The sequence below is a fragment of the Parasteatoda tepidariorum genome, chromosome 2, assembly GCF_982258835.1.
Source record: "Parasteatoda tepidariorum strain Cologne lab strain chromosome 2, Ptep-v5.0, whole genome shotgun sequence".
Classification (NCBI taxonomy): domain Eukaryota; kingdom Metazoa; phylum Arthropoda; class Arachnida; order Araneae; family Theridiidae; genus Parasteatoda; species Parasteatoda tepidariorum.
Genome location: NC_141756.1, coordinates 308,696 through 328,547, shown reverse-complemented (window position 1 = coordinate 328,547; position 19,852 = coordinate 308,696). Strand labels below are relative to the sequence as shown.

At 25.6% G+C, this 19,852-nt stretch overlaps 1 protein-coding gene across 2 annotated transcripts in view; it reads right to left on the bottom strand.

Annotated features, from left to right (window-relative positions):
• Positions 1-762: 762 nt before the first annotated feature.
• The window catches only part of LOC107454085 (2-oxoglutarate and iron-dependent oxygenase domain-containing protein 3), a 57,143-nt gene continuing 38,053 nt past the window's right edge, over positions 763-19,852 (bottom strand). For both annotated transcript variants that reach the window (XM_087156747.1, XM_087156746.1), the window contains exons 3-9: positions 19,643-19,848; positions 16,577-16,652; positions 11,706-11,813; positions 9,270-9,326; positions 3,751-3,904; positions 2,401-2,524; positions 763-1,315 (exon numbers count right to left, since the gene is read on the bottom strand). In XM_087156747.1, the coding sequence (XP_087012873.1) occupies positions 1,167-1,315; positions 2,401-2,524; positions 3,751-3,904; positions 9,270-9,326; positions 11,706-11,813; positions 16,577-16,652; positions 19,643-19,848 (874 nt within the window). In that variant the 3' untranslated portion in view covers positions 763-1,166. The remainder of the gene's footprint in view (positions 1,316-2,400; positions 2,525-3,750; positions 3,905-9,269; positions 9,327-11,705; positions 11,814-16,576; positions 16,653-19,642; positions 19,849-19,852) is intronic.

Sequence of the window (19,852 nt, the reverse complement as noted above, 5' to 3'; positions counted from 1 at the left end):
ATTATATTCATACAAGAAAGCAACATATAATTATCCACTTTCTCGACGACGTTGTATTTTATTTTACTCTAAAAAATGACATGAGGGAATGACAAATGTAAAAAATTTTACCTGGTTTGATTCATTCAAATTTATTTCACAGCAAAGCTTCTTTAAGTTGAAGATGGAAACATACTGCAATTTTGTTCTATGATGCCAGTTGTTAACTTCTGAAGTTTTTATTAAAATATTTTTATTCTAAGAAGATTGCAGGTGATAAGAACATTGTTGTGAGGGAATGACGCGAAACACTGGGGACAAAGTTTAAAATAGTGCTGTGTTAATATTTTTATCAGGAATTTAATATAAAATTGATTTTCTGAATTCTATATTTCAGTATTCTGAATTAAAAAACACGAATTTGTAAAAGAAAATTTTTTATTTCAGAAACAATTTTATTCTTTTTTTAAATCAGCAGTGGGGACAAGTGAGGGAATGACATATTGGTATATTTTAATTACCTAAAATAAATAAAAATTGCTAATTTTATTTTTATTCTTTTGTTAGCTTGCATTCCGAAGGACACTTTCCCTGAATTTTTTTTCTTCGTAAGCTGTAAAACAAACATAAAATATACTGGGGACATGAAAATGACTGTTTTTGTGAGAATGACCCATATATATATATAGAGAGAGTTGGTAACAAAATACTCTCTTTTTCTGACATTTATTATGAAAATGATCCAGTTATATCAATCAAACTTAGCAGAGACATAAACTTAAATTTAATGAAAAACAGTTTATTATTAGAAAATTACATTTAACTGATTATTCATTGTATTTCTATAAACATGAAATTCAAAGTGACTGATTCATGCAAACAAATGAGAATAAAATAATTTAGGAATGTAAAACAGGAATGGTTGAGTAATTGTTGAGCATGTTATAAATATATTGAAACAAAACAAGAAACTTCTTTTTTTACTAAGAGCTACTACAAGTTGAGTAGGTTTTGCTTCTTATCATTTAATGAGAAGAAATAAAACAGATAAAATCAGCACAGATTTTATTGTTTTCTTAAAAAAGATTTAATACTGGAACATTTTAGAATGATAAAAATATATGTGCATTAAATAATTTGTTTCTGATCAAATGCATCTTAGATCAATTAACGTGAGGAGAAATATTTTATGCGGAGAACTTCTTGGCGGTGGGGTCAGCGATAGCTTGCTTTGGATCACAAGTGAATGAGACTGTGATGGCATACCTGCTCCCACTCTTCACCTGTTCTACATGGTGAGGGTTTTCTGCTCCGGAAGTGAACCCAGAGACACGACCTGAAACAAAAATGTTTATTTAACAAAATTTATTTTTCATATAACTTGTTGATTTTTAAGAAAGTTTAGTTTAAAAATGTAGACATTGATGAATACAAACAATATAATATTCTTAAAAAGTTGTAAATAAAAGTAAAATAAGTTATCTTTGTAGTAATAAATAAATTTATGAAATAGACTTTATTCTTTTTTAAAGTATTTAAACATTAGTAAATAAATATTCAACTAAAACTAATTTTTAAAATTTTTAGATCTAACTATTATAAAATTTTATTCTAATAATCTTTTATTTTTACAAATACAATACACAATCTGTTTAAGTTAGTATATACCCAAATAGCAAAATAACTTGGGAAATCATTGGGCCAATATTCATCAATCTTGGCTTAACAATGTTTTAAAAGGCCATTATTTTGCCAATATTGAACCGATATAGAAATGTCCAATTCATCCGATATTTTATAGCCACTGTTCAGCTAAGGTTTACCCTATATAAAATTGTTAAACTCGTGCGACATTTTACTGCCCTTATTCAGCCAATATCGGTCCTTTACAAATTTGTTAAGTTCACCCGATATTTTATAGTCGTAATTCTGCCTATATCGGTTCGATACAGAAGTGTCCGACTCAACCGATGTTTTATAGCCGTTATTCAACCAATATAAACCCTACATAAAACTGTCCGATTTTCCCAATATTTTATAGCCGTTACTCAGCCAATAAGGACTTGAACGATTCACCCTATATTTTAAAGCCATTATATAAACAATGGTATCAATTCGGCAAAACCGAATGCTTAGTCTTACTGTTTTAGAATTCTTCTTTGCAAGCACTGACAAATAGCTTGCAAAAATAAGGAAAGAAATTAACAATAACCATACTTTGTAAATACTACATTGCAGAAGCAGGAATAAAAATTAATAAATTTAAAAAATACATGATGTACAATACATGATATATAGGACAAAAAAAGTTTCTATTATGAAAAAAAAATACAATTTTCTAATAACATTAATACATATAGATGTCATAATTTTCAGCAACTACAAAAGTTTTATAGGTGATGAGAAAAAAAGAACACTCACCTATTTTGGGTTCCACAGTTACATTTGCACTTTTATCAACAAATACAAATCGCCCTCCTGTAAAGTCTTCATTGTAATTGTTTAGATACAAAAGGGAGGTATAATGAAATGATGGATATGTTTCCTAAGGGAGATTTGAAACTTTACTAGTGATGAATTCACAAAATATATTTATTTGAATCACTTCAACAACACCTTAATTGCCCTTTTCTATTTTTTGTTTCTTTCCTAGAAAATCTTATCAGGCAACATTTTATATACTCATGTTTTTTGAAGCTCATCATGAAAAAGATTTCATAGTTTATATAAATGATATTGTTAATTTAAGAAAACTTCGACAAAGTTATAAAAGTGGGATTTGTATTTAAGTTTTGGGATAAATTGTTGATCTTGAATTTTTGTTGGTTCTGATGGTTCTTGTTAACTTGTTACACCAATCACAAGTAAAAGGTTAGAAAATGTTTTAATTTGCTTAAAAATTATCAATAAATGTTTAAAAATTATAAATAAAAATTTTATGAACTGTTAGTGAAATGTTTTTCCGAAGACGCACTTGAAAAGTTTTATTTTAATATAATTGCTCATAAAATTATAAAAACAAATTTATGAACAGAGGTATTGTGCAAAGAATATTTTTATGGAGAGAGAGAGAGAGTCTAAGAAATCGGTAAACGAAATTTTGAAAATGGATTATACACACTTTTTTGATAAATGCTTACACATTTATGAAAACAAAAATTTAATAATTTTCAATATAAAGATATTATTAAACCAAATATTAAAAAAACAGGTGAGATTTTAAAACAGATTTCAAGTAAAACTAATTCTAAATTATACAAATTATAGAAAAAAACATGAGAGACCTATCAAATGATAAGTCTAAAAACAGGTCTAATAACTTGATAACATAGTCCAAGTATTGACATTGTGTTTTTATCTCCTTACAATTTTGCATACAGAACAGCAATATTTTTTTTGCCCTCCACATTAAATTTGTTGCATACTAAATTAGAAAAGAAAAACTGGTTTTTATAGTTTCAGAATACACAGTTACAGAAATCGAAAAATGTTACAAAAAAACCAATGTTTTTATTGGAAAAAAATAGAAACAGTTAAAACTTTAAAAAAAAGAGAAAGAAAAATTAAGTTGTAGCTTTTAATTAGCAAAACATACTATTTAATAATTTAATTTTAGTTTTTTTACTCAAGGAAACAGAAGAAAAGTATTTTAATCAAATAATCTCATTGTTTATTAGTGTATTTATAAATAAAGTTAGAAAATTCACAGTAAATGGTTTAGATTCATCCAAACATGCAGGATGTCTCATAGTGTGGCGTCAATATACTCACTTTGTCAATGTGAACATGCCAATACTCATCATGCGTGGTCATGGCTGGTTTTGAAGTCATCTCAGAAAAAAATGTTGGATGAGTCAAGTAGAGCTTATTCATTTGAATTCCAAAATTGTAAGCAATAGCCTTCTGTATTTTGTCACGAACATTGCTGAAAACATTTGCATAACTAAGTAAAAAATTTAATTTGAGTGGCACAAATGACCTAATTTTAATTTGAGTTGAAAACCAGTAGGGGTAAGCTTTTAGATTATGTGGAGAATCTTTATTGAAATAATGTAAATAAAAAATAAATGGATGTATTTTTTAGATATGAAAAAGAGTAATTTCAATAGTAGACTTCTATGAATAAATAAATAATGTGAGAAAATAAATTAAAATGATAAATAGATAAAATGTAATAAGCTAAAACTTTAATTCTATTTACCTTATTTTTCTTTCCCTAAAAATATTCTAAGTAGTACATTTATTTTAAGTGTATTTTCAAAAGCTAAGGTGTTAAAAATATGGAATCACTATCAATCAATTTATTATATACCTTAACACCATATTGGTAATTTTTTTTTATTAGAAAAAGTATAAAAGAATTGAAAATGCCATTTATGTAGAGTATATCATATTTTACAAAACTAAACAATATTAAATTTTGATTTAAACATGGATGAAAATAATTTATCAAGATGACCATTTTTCAGGTTTAATTGTTCGTATCATAAAAACCTTAACCTCCAATTATAAATGAATTGGATATCTTTTTAGCCTAAATAAATGTGCTATAATAAGAAAGTGTAAAAACAAAGCTGCATTCCAATAGCAATAAAAATGCATGCTTATCATAATTTGTTATGGTTACCATGCTTTGTAGTTCATGCTAAACAAATGAAAAAAAAAAACTTCTTGTTCTCACTTGCTTCCAATCCCCGAAAGAAAAAAAATTTAAAAGGTCGAGGAAAAAAATACCACAACCTTAACAATCCATCATTTATAATTAAAAAAAAAACAGGGTAGAACATGAAATTTGAAACAGTTCACTTGTCATCCTTTTATTTGCTTCAAAGGATCACCGATAATTAGTTTCTCTTTATTTTCAAGAATCTCTAATAATATGGGAATACAATAATTTTATATACACACACATACAATTATAGACACATACATATATGTACATGTAAAATAAAAAGTTTCAACTAATCTTTTTATGTTATTCCCTTACCTAAATCTTTTTTTTAATTTATTATTCTAAACACTTTTATTCACACTTTAATATTCAGATCTTGTTTCTTAATCTATTTTTTGGCTTCAAGTAATGCATGAATTAACATTTTTGATCTTTCCCATTATTTGAACCACGAGAAAGACTTTTTCCCTCGACCTATTTCATAAACCAATTATAATTACATGGTTTTCCCTTTTTCCCGTCCTAAAATAAAACATTTTTACAGATTTATTTTTCCAAACTTTCATTGAGGAACACTTTGATTTTGTGTCACTTGGCTATTCATTCTCTGATTACGATGGTTAAATAAAATTAATTTGTTCTTTTTAAAAATCCTGTGCCTGTTTGTCTTGCTCTCATGACTGCCGTCCTTAGAAGCTGGCAGGATAACATAAAAAGATTAGTTGAAGCTATTTATGTTATATATATACATATTTTTAAGTTAAAAATATAGAGAAAACAGGGAAAATATTTAAGATTAACAAAAAGAAATGAAGAAAAATTATCAAAATGAAATATTTTTAAAAATGTATTAAAAAAAGGAAAGCAAAATGAGGAAAAGATATAATCTCTTCATCAGCTTACGCGATTATGTCTGCAAAAAGGAGTGCTTTCTAAGATTGTATCAATATAGCCTCAGTAATATATATGAATACAATAGTGTAAAGAGCAATCAAAAAATTGAAATGAAAATAGAACACATTAAATGAAAAATGGTTTAGGTTATTCATTATTACTTTGAAAATTTTGTTTTCAATAATAAGGAAAATTAAAATAACAATAATAATTCAACAAATTGTTCTAAAATTGATCGATCAACGAAACAACCTCAATTTTTTTTAAAAATCAACCCCATAGACAAAGTTAACGATAATTATACAATCTTTTGTAAAAAAATTCTATATTGAACTTTTAAATAAAGAGTTAAAAAATAATAAAAAAATATTAAGGTTAGTAATTTAAATTATAATATTACCATTAAAAATTTTTTTAGCTTTATATACATGGTAAAAAATTAAATTAGCAATATACAACTTTCTTACTTAATTATCAGTCCAAAATTTCTTAAAATTCCTATAAAATTTAAAACAACCACATGTGGGTCTAATACTTAGCTAACTAAACTTGATCCCATTTTTTCTAACTACTTAAACAAAATTATTACCAATATTATTAAAGAAGGTTTTTCTCAAATCATCACTAATAATCAACCCATTTCAGAATTTATTAAACAAAATAAAATTAATTCTACTGCAACTTTCGATTTCCAGGATCTCTGCAATAGCATTCCCCTTTCAAAACCATAAGATGTTCTTTTGAGTTATATGATTTATATTACTCTTAGTATGATTTTAAAAATATCCTTGATTACAATTTTGATTATTGAGAAATTCTAATTAATGTTTGTCTTTTTAATAATTATCTTTACAGTGGAAGTTATATTTTTATTCAAATTGATGGAATAAAACAAGTATCTAGCTTTTCATCTCTCTTAGCTAACTTATTTTTACACTATTATGAAAAAATTATACTCTTAATATAAAATTTGTTTTTTGATTTAACTATCTTTAACTTTCATGATCATACAATTCTGTTCAATAATATTTGACTCCAAGAATTAATTTTGCTTTGTAATCATGATGATAATATAAATTTTAAGTTTTCGGATTTAGGTATTAAAAAAGAAGAAAACATCTGCTTTGTTGATTTATACGATAAAAAAAGTGATTTTGATTTTAATATAAAGAAACTAATTACTCAAAATTCTAATGTTTCTATAAACATTTATATAAATACCCTTTTTAATCAAATGAACAGAATTAAAAGAATATGTGTTAACGTTTACTGATAAAAAACAAATTCTTTCAAAATTTGATAAAAAACAATGGATACTCAACTAATGCCATTAGGTTCTATACAAAATCATTGAATTAATTATATGTTAATAAATTTACTAAAAACTTCCTTGTTAATTTATATTTTTAACATATACAAATTCAATTCGGGAAAATCCACAGCTAAAATTCTAAGCAAAACGAGCAAATCACGTTTCTTTTTTAAATAAATGTTAATTTTCATAAATCATAAAAATTGTATAATTAAATATCAACTTTATTAATTATGAACTTTAAATTATCCAGTTTAATATTATTAACTTGAGCACATACATTTCTGAGCTAATCCAAGGTAACTAACAAATCAAACATGACGCTTCGATACCACAGTAAGAATGCAAAAGAAAAAGATCCCTCTATTTACACTTTGAACCTCTTTTTGCACTTCTGTTTTCATATTTTGTAATCTGGCAATCTTATTATGAAAATATTTTAATTCATTCTTGAAAGATTACAGTATATATTGGAAGTTCATTTGAATTTGCTACTCCCTTTATAGATTTCGTTTTGTTCTAAATTTTCGTTAATTTAATTTATTATTTTTTGCCTCATATGTTCTAATTTTTATATTTTTTTCACTTAATGTGTTCTATTTTCTTTTAAATTTTTTGAGTGCTCCTCACACTATTGTATTGATATATTTTGCTTTGGCTATATTGATACAATATTAGCAAGCACTCCTTTTTGCGATATAATCATGTGAGCTTTAGAGATATCTTTTCTGGCCTTGAAATGTTTGTTTTTTTAAATAAATTTTATTTAAATATTTAAAAAATATTTTATTTAAAAAATTTTTCTTCTTCTCTTTTCATTAATCCTTATTAATTTTCATGTTTTCTCTATATTTCTAACTTATTTTATGAGAGTTTTAACTATATACTTGCAGCTCATGCACAGTAAATAAAACTTATTAATTTTCTTCTTTATTCTCATAGAACATTTGATATAATCTTGCTTCTGGGAGTGAACCTTTTCTGTAAAAGTTTCTTGTAAAGTATTTATTTATAATTTTTTTTTTTTTTTGAGATGTACTAACATAATTTCATTTAAACATGAAAAGAAAAATTTTAAACAGATGCATTTATTAAAGGGTATCTTAAAATATATTTAACACTACAATTTTCAACAATTTCGCAAGCACTTTTTAAAGGTGATTAAGTAACTTTAGTTAAACCATTTGTAAAGAAAAAAATAATGCTTTTACTACTCAGAATCCATAAACACATTATGTTCAGCATTAATAAAAACAGAAATAAAACGTTGGTTTTTTTTAAAAGTTTCATAATATATTGAAATATTTATTGGGTTGACTTCTCATTAAAGTTAAAAATAGAAAGTATAGATATTTATTATAAAAATGCCCATTAGTTAATACTCTCTCAATTTTTTTAAAATTTTTAATTATATTTAAGTTTTTTAATTACAAAAGAATTTTAGAACAAAAATACGGGTGAGTATGTGATTGAACAATTTGGTAAAAAAATAATTTTGTTTTTGTGGGTGGCCTAATTTAAAATTTATACCTCATCGTACTGTTAATTGGGATTAATTCTTCTTTTAAATCAAAAGAAAGAGACAAATCATAAACTTTAATAAATGTTTTAATTTTCATTTGCAAAGTTTTGCCTCCCAAAATGTATTACTTATTTCTTGATAATATAAATGAAAGATCCATGAATAACTCATGATTGAAAAATTGTTAGTTTAGTTTTTTTTTCCTTAAAAAATCACTTAGCTTTTAAAAATTCTTAAGTAACAAATACTGTATGGAAAATTGGATGTTTGAAATTTCGGTAATTTCAGAGTTAAAAATGATTGTGAATTCAGAAATGATTAAAATGAGATTATTAAAAATAATAAATAATTAGTATTTATTTACAGATAAAATAATGAACAAAAAGTTACATAATCATATTATCTTATAATATAAAAAATGCAGCTGTATTCCTTAAAAATGTATTTTATTCAATGGAATGATAGATTATAAGGTAACAATGAGTAAAAGCTCAAGCAAGCAAGATTTAGTATAATGTATAACAAACAAAACTGAAAAATGTATCTAAAAATTAATGTGGAAACAACATTTTGAATATATACTGGTGGGAGCTTAGGATGAAATTCCTTGGAGTACATTATGTAAGAGATTTCCTATACTACTACAAATTTAAAACAAAACAAAAAGTTGAAATATTTAACAATTCTATAGAATTCTAATTTCTAGCTTAGAATAATTAGAAATAATCATAATAATACTTAAACAATAGTGATGAGCAAAAGTCATAAAAAAGAAACTTTTAGAAACTAAGTTGAAGCAAAAGTTTTCTCATGAAAGCCTATAATTTCACTCATATTAAGAAAAATATGTTGATAAAAAGAATTTTCTCTAAATCAAATTCAATTCGTACCTGTAGACCTTGAAATCAGTAGAGGAGAAAATATTATTCTTGTCTGTCTTCAATTTCCTAAAAATAAAACATATTTTAGCAATAGCATGAGTGTAGGGCATTAAATGTTTGTCAAAATTCCTATCACACATTTAAAGCAGGCAGAATTCATTATAAAAAAAAACATCTTTAGAATCACAAATTGCCAAATTTTTTTTCAAAATCCAATTCTTGCTTTTAAAAGGTTATAAAATTGGGAATTAAATTTTTTACTATTTGCTATACGTTTTTCTATTGAATGAGCACAATTCATTTTGAAAAGTTTATAAGTGCAATTTTCACTGAAAAAGATTTTAAAAAGCAAAATAAAAAATGTTACCATTATTTGAATACGCGAAATAAATGCCTCCCTAAGAGAAGTATTTGAAAAATTTAGTAAAGCATATTTGGTACAAGTTACATAATACATAAATATTGGGATAAAAAACATCCTAAAAATCAAGCTTCCTTTAAATGTAGAAATAATTTCTATAATTTACTATGGTTTGAGGATTTGCGTGCCACTATTAATAAGCATAATGTTTAGGAAAAGAAGTACAGCTTATAGTCATTCAGCATATTGAAGAATCCAACTTCTTTTAGATCAGAAGTTTTTTTTAAAAAATATTTAGGTTGTGTACAAAAAAAATTAGTAAAAGTGCTAAGATAAGTAAATTAAAAGCACGAAGAACAATTTTTCCCATACTTTTATTCTTTAACACTTTTAACTCAGCCATTCAGCATATAGAAGAATCCAACTGCTTTTAGATCACAAGTTTTTATTCATACTTTTATTAATGCACGAACTATTTTTTCCCCATGCTTTTATAATGCATACTTTTGTTCTTTAACACTTTTAGAGAAGAATCTCCTCCAAATAGAAGTGGTAGGTACAACTATTAATGAAACAAGAATTATAATAAATACAAAGCAGTGGTTGACTGTACCCCACAAAGCTTTTTATTTCTGGGGAAGAAAAACATTAAGTAAAAGCAGATAAAAAAATACACAAAATAATAAAAATAAAAATTTGTGCTCAAGATTTCAAGTCCAAAAAAGACTCTATTAATTTATACCACATTATTTCAATCACATACTAAATTATTGGTCTGTCATTCAATGCCAAACTACTTACAGAGCAAAGTATTTTGCCTACTTTAAGAAATTCATGGTTTCATAGTTAAAATTTATAAAACTAAATTTTTATCTGAAAGCATTCTCAGACATTAAAAAACCTCATAAAAAATTTTACTTCAGGGAGGGGTCAGTGAAATAACATTTGGTGACATATTAAAAATAATGAATGAAATTTTATTTTATAAACCAATAAAAATTCAGCTGCGGTTAGTCATTTCAAAACAACATTAATTTAACTGCAGAGTTTATTCAGAATACTTTCTTTTTATTGTATGATTAAGAATAAAAATATTTTTATTATTTCCAGCATGGAATACCTCAAAATACAAACAATGCCAGCAAACATCAACAACAGAGTTCCTCTACCATCTTCATATTTGAGCTCTACTTCATAAGAGAACAAGTGAGGGGGGGGGCTGAATTATAACTGTTGCTAAGTAAAATAATGAATATTACTTTTTGAAGAAGTTCAGTTTTTAAAATAATAGAGGTTTAAGGAGTTTGTGGACCACAAATGTCGTTAAAGAAATCATACTGAATCCTACTCTATTAAAATAAGTTTTGTAGGAACAAGTCCCAAATTTGAACTAAAAGACTTTTAAAAATATGAAGTTTAAAAATTGCTGAAAAATATAAGTTATAGTAAACTGTATAACGAGCAGTTTCCTACAAACTGTAAATCTCTTTGTTTTCAGCATAGGGTGTTCGACTAGTTTAAATTGTGCTCAAAAGTAGGGTCAGTGGAATCCAATTTGCATTTCCCACACTCCTTTAATGCAAAATTGTTATGAATAAATGTTTGACAAACAATATTTTCTGTATCTAATTATAAAGTTATGAATTATGTCATAATTTTGACCATTCATGTGTAAATAAAGGTGAATACTGCATCACTTCTTTTGGGGCACCTACTTTCTAAAATATCTTAACTCTTTAATAAAAAAACATTTTCCTGAACTATGAATTCTATCTCTTAGATCAATACAACATGTGAGACCCTATTATCTTCAGGTGTTTTCTAAGAAAATTAAAAAAGTATTTTGGTAAAAATTGGACATATCAATGAAACTTAAGTCTCATATTTCTTGAAATAATAAAATATTTGAAATAAATGTCACTCATGAAGGATAGAAAATCAAAATCACACACACAGCATCAAAAATAATTCACATATTTTTTACTTTTTGTAATAGCGTACATATAATTTTGTTTCTATTGAACAAAAATTAATTATAAAATCAGTATATCTAAGAATGAGTGTAAAACTAAAACAAAACTCACTCATAAATATTTATGAAAGTGTTACCATGTGATAAAGCTCCAGAATGCAAATCTAGTATGGATGCACCACCAGAAGAACCACCAAATGCTAAACCTTTCTTACACAACCTGCAAAAAAAGAATTTAACTTCAATTTTGTTGCAATTTTTTTTTTTGTCCATCCCCAGGGATCTATACACAATTCCATTAATCTGTTTCATAAACATTGTTATGGGTTATTTTCTCAATATCATTAATGTTACGCAATATTTTGCATTAAAATGTTTATTTTCATTATGTAAGGGTATGTTTTGCTTAAAATACTCACAAGGACAAAAAAACAATATTCACCAGACACATTTTGTGCTTAAAATATATTCTTAAATAAATAAAATAAAGGTTAAATGTCATTATTGTTCCATGCCCCCAACACATATTTCTGAAAGTAGTTTACTGTATTATGAAAGTGTTACAGAGACAAATGCATACATATTCTGATATAGTATGACTATCTATTTGAATATGCATCATCAAAATTTTCGAATTGGAAGTTTACTTCGCCTTTTTGCATTCTTTTTTCCTCTTATTAAGAATTGCATAGACTATTTATTATAGAATATTTGCACAGTTATTTAAACCTTTCACACTGCATGGACACCTATGGGGACATTCAAAAGCCACCACTTTGAAATTAAAAATTATTGTATCTTAATATTTTGTTACCACATTGTTTTATGATTACTAGCTGTTATATAGTAATATTGAATTATATATTTTAAACAAATTAGTGCTTACATTAATTTCAATAATATTTAAAAGTATTCGAAGGCAAAAAGATTAAGTTATAATTTCAACAACATTAATGCTTAAATTTTGAAATTTTAATTTTACTTTGTCAATTTTTCTTTAAAAAATGTGAGTATAAATAAGAATGTGGTTACTTAAAAAAAATCTTTACACAATATAGAAAGCTGCAACTTCAGTTTCTATTACTTGTTGATATTTCTTAATTTTAGAATAATTATATATGTGATAATGTGATAAGAAGAAGATGAGGAATAAAATTTCTACCTTCTACCCAAGTAAGTAGTTAGGTAAAATTTTACTGGCCTGTTTTGATGAAAAGTTTTATTGGTTGTATGCACACGATAAACAAAAATTAAATATATCTCATTTAAAAAATGCCCCCCAAGGCTAATTTCCATTCTTTTTTAAACCATCAACAATTTAGATGAAAACTGCAAATTATATTTTAAAAAGCAAAACATCCAATATCTATTATGTTTTTTTTAAAAAAATTATTATAGAGCAAATGGTGTTTTTCAGTTTATTGTTCCGGTACATTTTAAAATAACAAGAGTTTTAGATTTAAAATATTGTGCATTTGCTTACAAAATGTGCGATTGTGCACATTTTAAATTAAAAAATATAATAAAATATAAGTCATACAAAGATGCTTTTGCAATAAAAAAGTAAAATTTGTATAAATTTTTTAAATATTTCTTTAAAATTTAAGATATATACTCTATTTTTAAAGGAAATATTCCTTACATTTTCATTTAAACATTATTTAAAATGCTTTCCCTTATTCACTTATTAATTATTGATTCATAGATACAAAAATTAAATATTTTCTTCATAGGTTCTTAAAGCATTTAAGTGATAGGACAGTAATTACTTTTTTTCATGTAATTACAACTTAAAACTGTCACAAAATTTTTATTTTTAAATTTTTTGTATTGCTGGTCATTGATTTGCGTATTTAAAATCTTAATGTAAAAACGTAAAGTTAATTAAGAGATGAATTTTTCCTAACACTAGTGGGCTGCGCCCCCTGCTCGCTAGCACTCGCCAACCCCCGAAAATTGCTACGCAATCTTATATGGTTTGCTTCGCAAAACAAGCTCGCTTCCCTCGCTACTAACTTACGTATGAAAATTAAGAATTGAAATTGAAAGAATTGAAAACAGGAAAACTAAGAATTGAAAACAATCATTCAAATCCATATAACAACTTTTTTTAAAAAACAATTACATCTTTTTAGTAAATACTAAGTCATTAAAATAGATTTGAATTCAAATAAATGACATGTAATTCGTTAAACCTAATAGAAATGTGCTATAGTATAAAATCTGAAGATAAAATTTCTAAAACTGATATCTCTTTAAAAAGGTTAAAATTTTGGCTATAATTAAGTCAATTAATAATTGAAATAAGTGAATTGCAATGGAAAAACCTGCATAAACAAGTAAATTCTAGTAAAACAAATAAATTCGTGATATAAATAAAAAATCGTCAAATAAATTCGTAATATATAAATTCGTGAAAAAAAGTGCTTTTGACAAAATACTAAAATAGAGATCTATCGACAAAGACTACTCACTTCTGCCTAGCTTATGCTCTCTCTGGTTATTTCAGTTTCCGTTTTTAAAAGCGCTATATGTTGAGCCATTTCATCTAGATTTGGCATGTGACATTTTTAGCGGCAATAATTGGTCGATTTTCAAGCGTTGCCATTCAGGGAGTTGTAATGATGCTTTTTTTTGTCGCCGTGTAAGAGAAATATATATATAGATTTTGAGAAAATCACCCTCAAGCATTTCTTGTAAACTTATTGAACACATAACTTTAAACAAGCTTAAAACATTAACATTTAGACAAAACTGATTGTTAGATAAGTTGAGTTATAACAGTAAACCAAAGAATTTAAAAATCTTAATTGAAATACAATACATTAATTAACATAATACAATAATTTGATAAGTCGAATTATAATCAGTCAAATTTATTAAAGCATTAAAATATGAAAGTAGTTCCGCAAAGGCAGTTTTTTTTCCTGGTTAGATGTTCCAACTTCACAAGCTACATAGGTCATAAAATTTCAAGAAATTTTATTGGTTATTGCAATACCGGTGGCATATTTTTTTTTATGGATCTTGTGATACTATCTTTTAAATCTTATGTTTAGATAGAAATGTTTCTTAGATTTAATTCTTTTACAAAAAAGAAAACCTTTTTTTTTTCAGTGAAACCTGGTAAGCTAAAAGAAAAAGTGTTCCAATATATTTGCAATTTAAATTGCATAGTTTCATTGTTCAAATTTTGAAGTGCCCATTAAAAAAATTCAAACTTTTGTTTAAACAGGGAAAGGATTTTTTCCTTAAGAAATATATTTTTAGACAAATATTGCTTTGATTTAAAATCTTGAAGTATGAGTCTTAATATTTTTCCATTTCCCAGCAATTCTAAGATTTAATTTTAATCCCTTCACAATCCATCTTTAGTAGGTGACACTTTTGTTAAAACATAAGATGTTCTTCCATTATTATTTCAGTGTCTATTAGAATGTCCACATTAAACCGTTCTTTTCAATATAGCAACCGAAAATCAATCAATTGAAAAAGAATTCCAAAGGAACTATTCAAACCATTATTTCATTTATTACCTTACAATGAATGTAAGCACTTTGACAAAGGAAGAGTGATATGACCCCCTAAATTCTTGAAATTTAGAGAAAAAAATTTAGTGAAACATAGATTGCTTCACACATTGATAATCTAAAGAGTATGTTACCTTGTGATGGGGAAATCGGTCCTGTAAGTACTTAATAGATTAAAAAAGCTTTCATAATCAGTGTAACTATTTTATTTCAAAGGATAGAATACATTTATCGAATCTACTCTTCATGGTTGAAAATTGATTGTTCTCTTTTTGTGAAATGTCAGTCTCTTTGCACGGTTTATCTTGAAAATGCCTTATTCATCAAAAATGACTCCCCAAAACAGCAAGTTATTTTTAAAGAGTGTTTCACCCAAGAAGCATTATTTTAAAGGATAATTTTACATTTATATTACTATAGAAAGTAAAGTTGCATTGTTACTAAATTTTCTGTTAGTTACTAATTCTGAATGTTAAAATTAATGGTATTTTTATCCATTTAAAATATCACAACCTCAGGTCATAAGGTCGGTTTTTGCCCAAAACTTGAAGCTCATTATATCGAGCATTGACTATATAATAGAAATTTTTTTTATTTAGAGTCAAATTAATTTATAATCTGTACCGATCAACCAAGTATTAGCAATCAAATGAAATGCAAAATATATAAATTTAAAAAAAATTTAAAAACAACTTACCTTATGCTAATAATGAAGAGAAATACTGTGCAATTTTTATTTTATTTATTATTTTTTTGTAATTAAACTTCCGGCTGATTTAAGATAGAATGCAGTTACAATTGAGAAGAATAAGCATGCAGTTACATGGGCAAAAATAAGCTCTAATAGCAACATCTTCAGTTAATTAATGCAAATAAAAACCACAATTTCTTATAAACATGCTTTAAATGGTTGTGAGATTCATTTGTATAAGAGAGATGTCACATTATTATTTCTTTCTACTGATTGCAATCTTCAAACTAAAAAGTTGTTTTAAAATTTTTAAAAGGATATAAAATTTTCCCAAAAAGTCAATTATTTTTTTGACAGCTTCAATAAAATAACAATCAAAAAGTTTATGATACAATGCAAAATACAAGTTAGTCTCATAATAGTATTCTATGTAGGATTTTTCAGATTTATAAAAATATTGATTAATTAATAGGAGAGAAATTGGTTTTCAGTAAAATGAGAATAAATTTTTTTCAAAGAATAATGAAAATCTATTACAAATTTGTAGTAGCCTTTTCATTTCAAGAAACCAAAAACTATTCACATTGTTTAAAATTCAATTAATTTTTTAAAATTCAATTCATATTTAAAGAAAAAATACAATAATGTAATTAATCCTTTATAAAAACATGAAAAAAGAAATCCAGAAAATAAAAATATCAAAAGTGAAACGCTTGTGCAACAAATGATGAGATAAGTTGAATTAGGCTACTGTAAACTCACCTTAAGAGATGAGCAGATTCCTCGGGTGTAACAACAACGTCTGTTACTAATCTTCCACAACTCTTTGGAGCACAACCTGTAATTCATTGCTTCAATTGAATACAATTACAAAAACATTATTGGCACAAAATTTGAAAAGATTAAATAAGAATAATCATTAAAAAAGAAGTATATGAATACACACAATAGTTGGTTGATATAACAATTCATGTATTGTCCAAACAGTACCAAACATGAAACCAATGTACAGTGAATGTACAAAAATAAGCCAAATAAATTCATAACTGAACATACTTTATGTATTTTGACAAAAACGTATGATCATAAAAATTATTTTCAAAATGAAAAAGAGTGACACTTGCTTTATTTTCTTTGAATATGGAATCCATTAATATTTTGTGAAAAAGTCATCTCCAAAACCAATACAATATTTGAGCAAAAACCATTATACTAATATGAAATTTTATAAAATTTTTCATTGAATCCCTTTTCCAGAAGACGAGCAGATTTTGATTAACCCTGGGTAAAATTGTGCAGAAATTTACCTGCTATGAACTACTCTTCCTTTGACTAACATGCAGAAGCAGTTTTTTGTAGCAGGAAAGCTTGCAGCTAAGAGTTTGGAAAAACTCGAGACTAACGTTAAGAGAGTTAATAAAATATTAAAATCTTGTTCAGCATATGGAAAGGTTTTTCAGAGTTTTAACTTTTTTTTTCTTCAATATTTGGTAAACCACAGTATTTTGACTTCATGGCTGGGCTGTAGAGAGAGAATCTCAAGGAAAATTTTTCATCTTTAAATTTTCAATTAAAATAATATTTTTTAAATTCAAGTTTTAAAGTAAAAGGAAAAAAATATATAACTCATAAAGATGATTCTGTATTAATCAAAGTTGACATTGCTAAAAAACCATCAGTTTACATCTCAAAATTTATGTTACCTTAGGTTTAATTTCAACAAAATACTGCATGAAAAATAAACTTAAAAAAAAAATCATAATGAAAAAAATGCTAACGTAATCCAACAGGACAGTTCACTAACACAATTGCGAATCATTATTATTTATCTCTTGAAAGATATTTATCTCAAATATTTTGTTTTGTATTGTTTTTATTGTATTGTATTGTTTTTTTCAGTAGTTTGGATTAGCACAAATAAGTCGTTGAAAAGTTTCTTTTTCTTTTAAAAAAAAGATAACTTCTCTTTAAGTCAGCAAAATAATTAAAAAAAAATAATAATCAAATTTTTTTAATTAGACCATACACCTTAAAAAGCAATAAAAATAAATTTGATGAATAAAACTATCTTCAAATGGTTTCTTTTTATGGTAGGAAAGCCAGGGATAATACCAAAAGTCTAATAATGACTTAAAATAAAAAGGCCAATAATGGTTTTATATAAAAGAGTTTTTGTTTCCTTTTTCACTCATTTTGATTGTAGAAAATTCCTCAATCAATTAAGACAACTACTAGCTGTGGCAGTACATTATTTTATCTCACGATCTAATTTGCTCACAGTTGTCATTTAAAACAAGGTAATTAAAGCCATTAACATGTTCAAACGTGTGATATGTAATGTGTAAGAAGTTAAGATTACACATACATGTAATAGGATTCTTTCAGCTCCTAATACTTTCATTAATAAACTATTACTTTAATGAAATTTTGCTTTGTTGCATTGTAAAATTAAGACATAAATAATACAAGCAAAAGATTAAGTATTTTTTAAACGTTAATTAATGTAACACTGATTTAAAAAGTTAACCCGTTTTGCAAATGAACTGAACTTTTATAATAAAATTACCTGAAAGAAATTTATTTAATTTAATTATTCCTACATTTGACAAACTATTATGCAGTGGTTAACAAAGAAGTTGGATAAATGAATCATGTAACAGATTTTAAGACCACTTTCCTTGTTTTTAATAGATCTTGAATTAGATGCCTGTTTACTTGCATAGTGGTCTGATACTTTAAGAAAGGCTACAGTTTTAAATGGAACAATTGTGTTGTATGATAAATTTTGGTTGTCCACATTGTAATTTTAAAATTTTCTGCATAATTGGAAAAATGTGTTTTAATTTTATCATTAAGATATTTGGGTTGGTCATTTTCTTTTTTATAACATTTGTATTTTTGTAGTTTGATGTAAATTTACTAAAAAACAAACAGGAGTACTTTCCTTATCTTCTTATCGATAAATGGTAGGCATAAGTACTACTGAAAAATATGAAGTATATGAACGTAGAGCTCTAGTAGCACATATTGTTTTATATCTACAACAAGACAGATGTGTCTAAAATTTAGAGATAGTGACAAAATAAAAATATTATTTTTCTTGTTATTTAGATTTTTCTTGTGTTTTTGGCTTTTGAATTAATATTAAAGTAATTGAAGCTAAATAACATCCATTTTAAATGTAATGCTTTCTAAAAATCTTTAACAATTTCTTTTTTTGTGTGTGATAAATGTTAAACATTATTTTTGGAAATGCTGACATTAATGATAATAAATGTTCTTGATTAATTAATTTTTAAAAGATGAAACCATATAACATCCCATATTATTATTATTATTAAAAAAAAAAAAAAAAAAAAAAAAAAAACAGTTTTAAAGCATAATGTTCAAAATTCAAAAAGTCAATATTCAAAAAGTTTTTTTTAAATAATGACTGATGAAAATAACATACAAATATTACAATTAAATAATATTGAAAAAGACAATGTTTTTCATTGCACAAGATCATAGTGAGGGTGTGATTTAGGGATTGAATGTCCTTCAAAATTAAAGTCAATAAATTAAAGATTTATTATTGATATATAAAATGAAATAACCTAATTTTTAAAAAAAAATTTTATGCAATTCTACAGACGTTTTATCTATTTTGAAATGGAATGGTAATTTTTATAAAGATGAGAATCATAAAAAAAAATATGAAAAATGGTTCTTTTACTTAAAAGTTTTTCCAGAGGAGGAGAAGTTATTTATTTGAAGCCCTCTCCCTAGCTATAAACCTGTCACTTTGAGATAAAAGGTTAAAAAAAAAATGAATCTGCAAGAACAAACCTTTGAATTTAGAAATGTCTTCTAAATATTCTTTCGAACAAGGCACTTCAATGGACTTAAATACCAACGATTCTTTCTGTTTGGCAAACACATGGGGATCCCCTTTGTCTGAGGAATAGTAAATGACAAAAATCAACAAAGCAGAAAGTACCACTCGGGTTAAAATCCTTTTCCAGGGAATTTGGAAATTTTGACCACCTTCATCCCTGA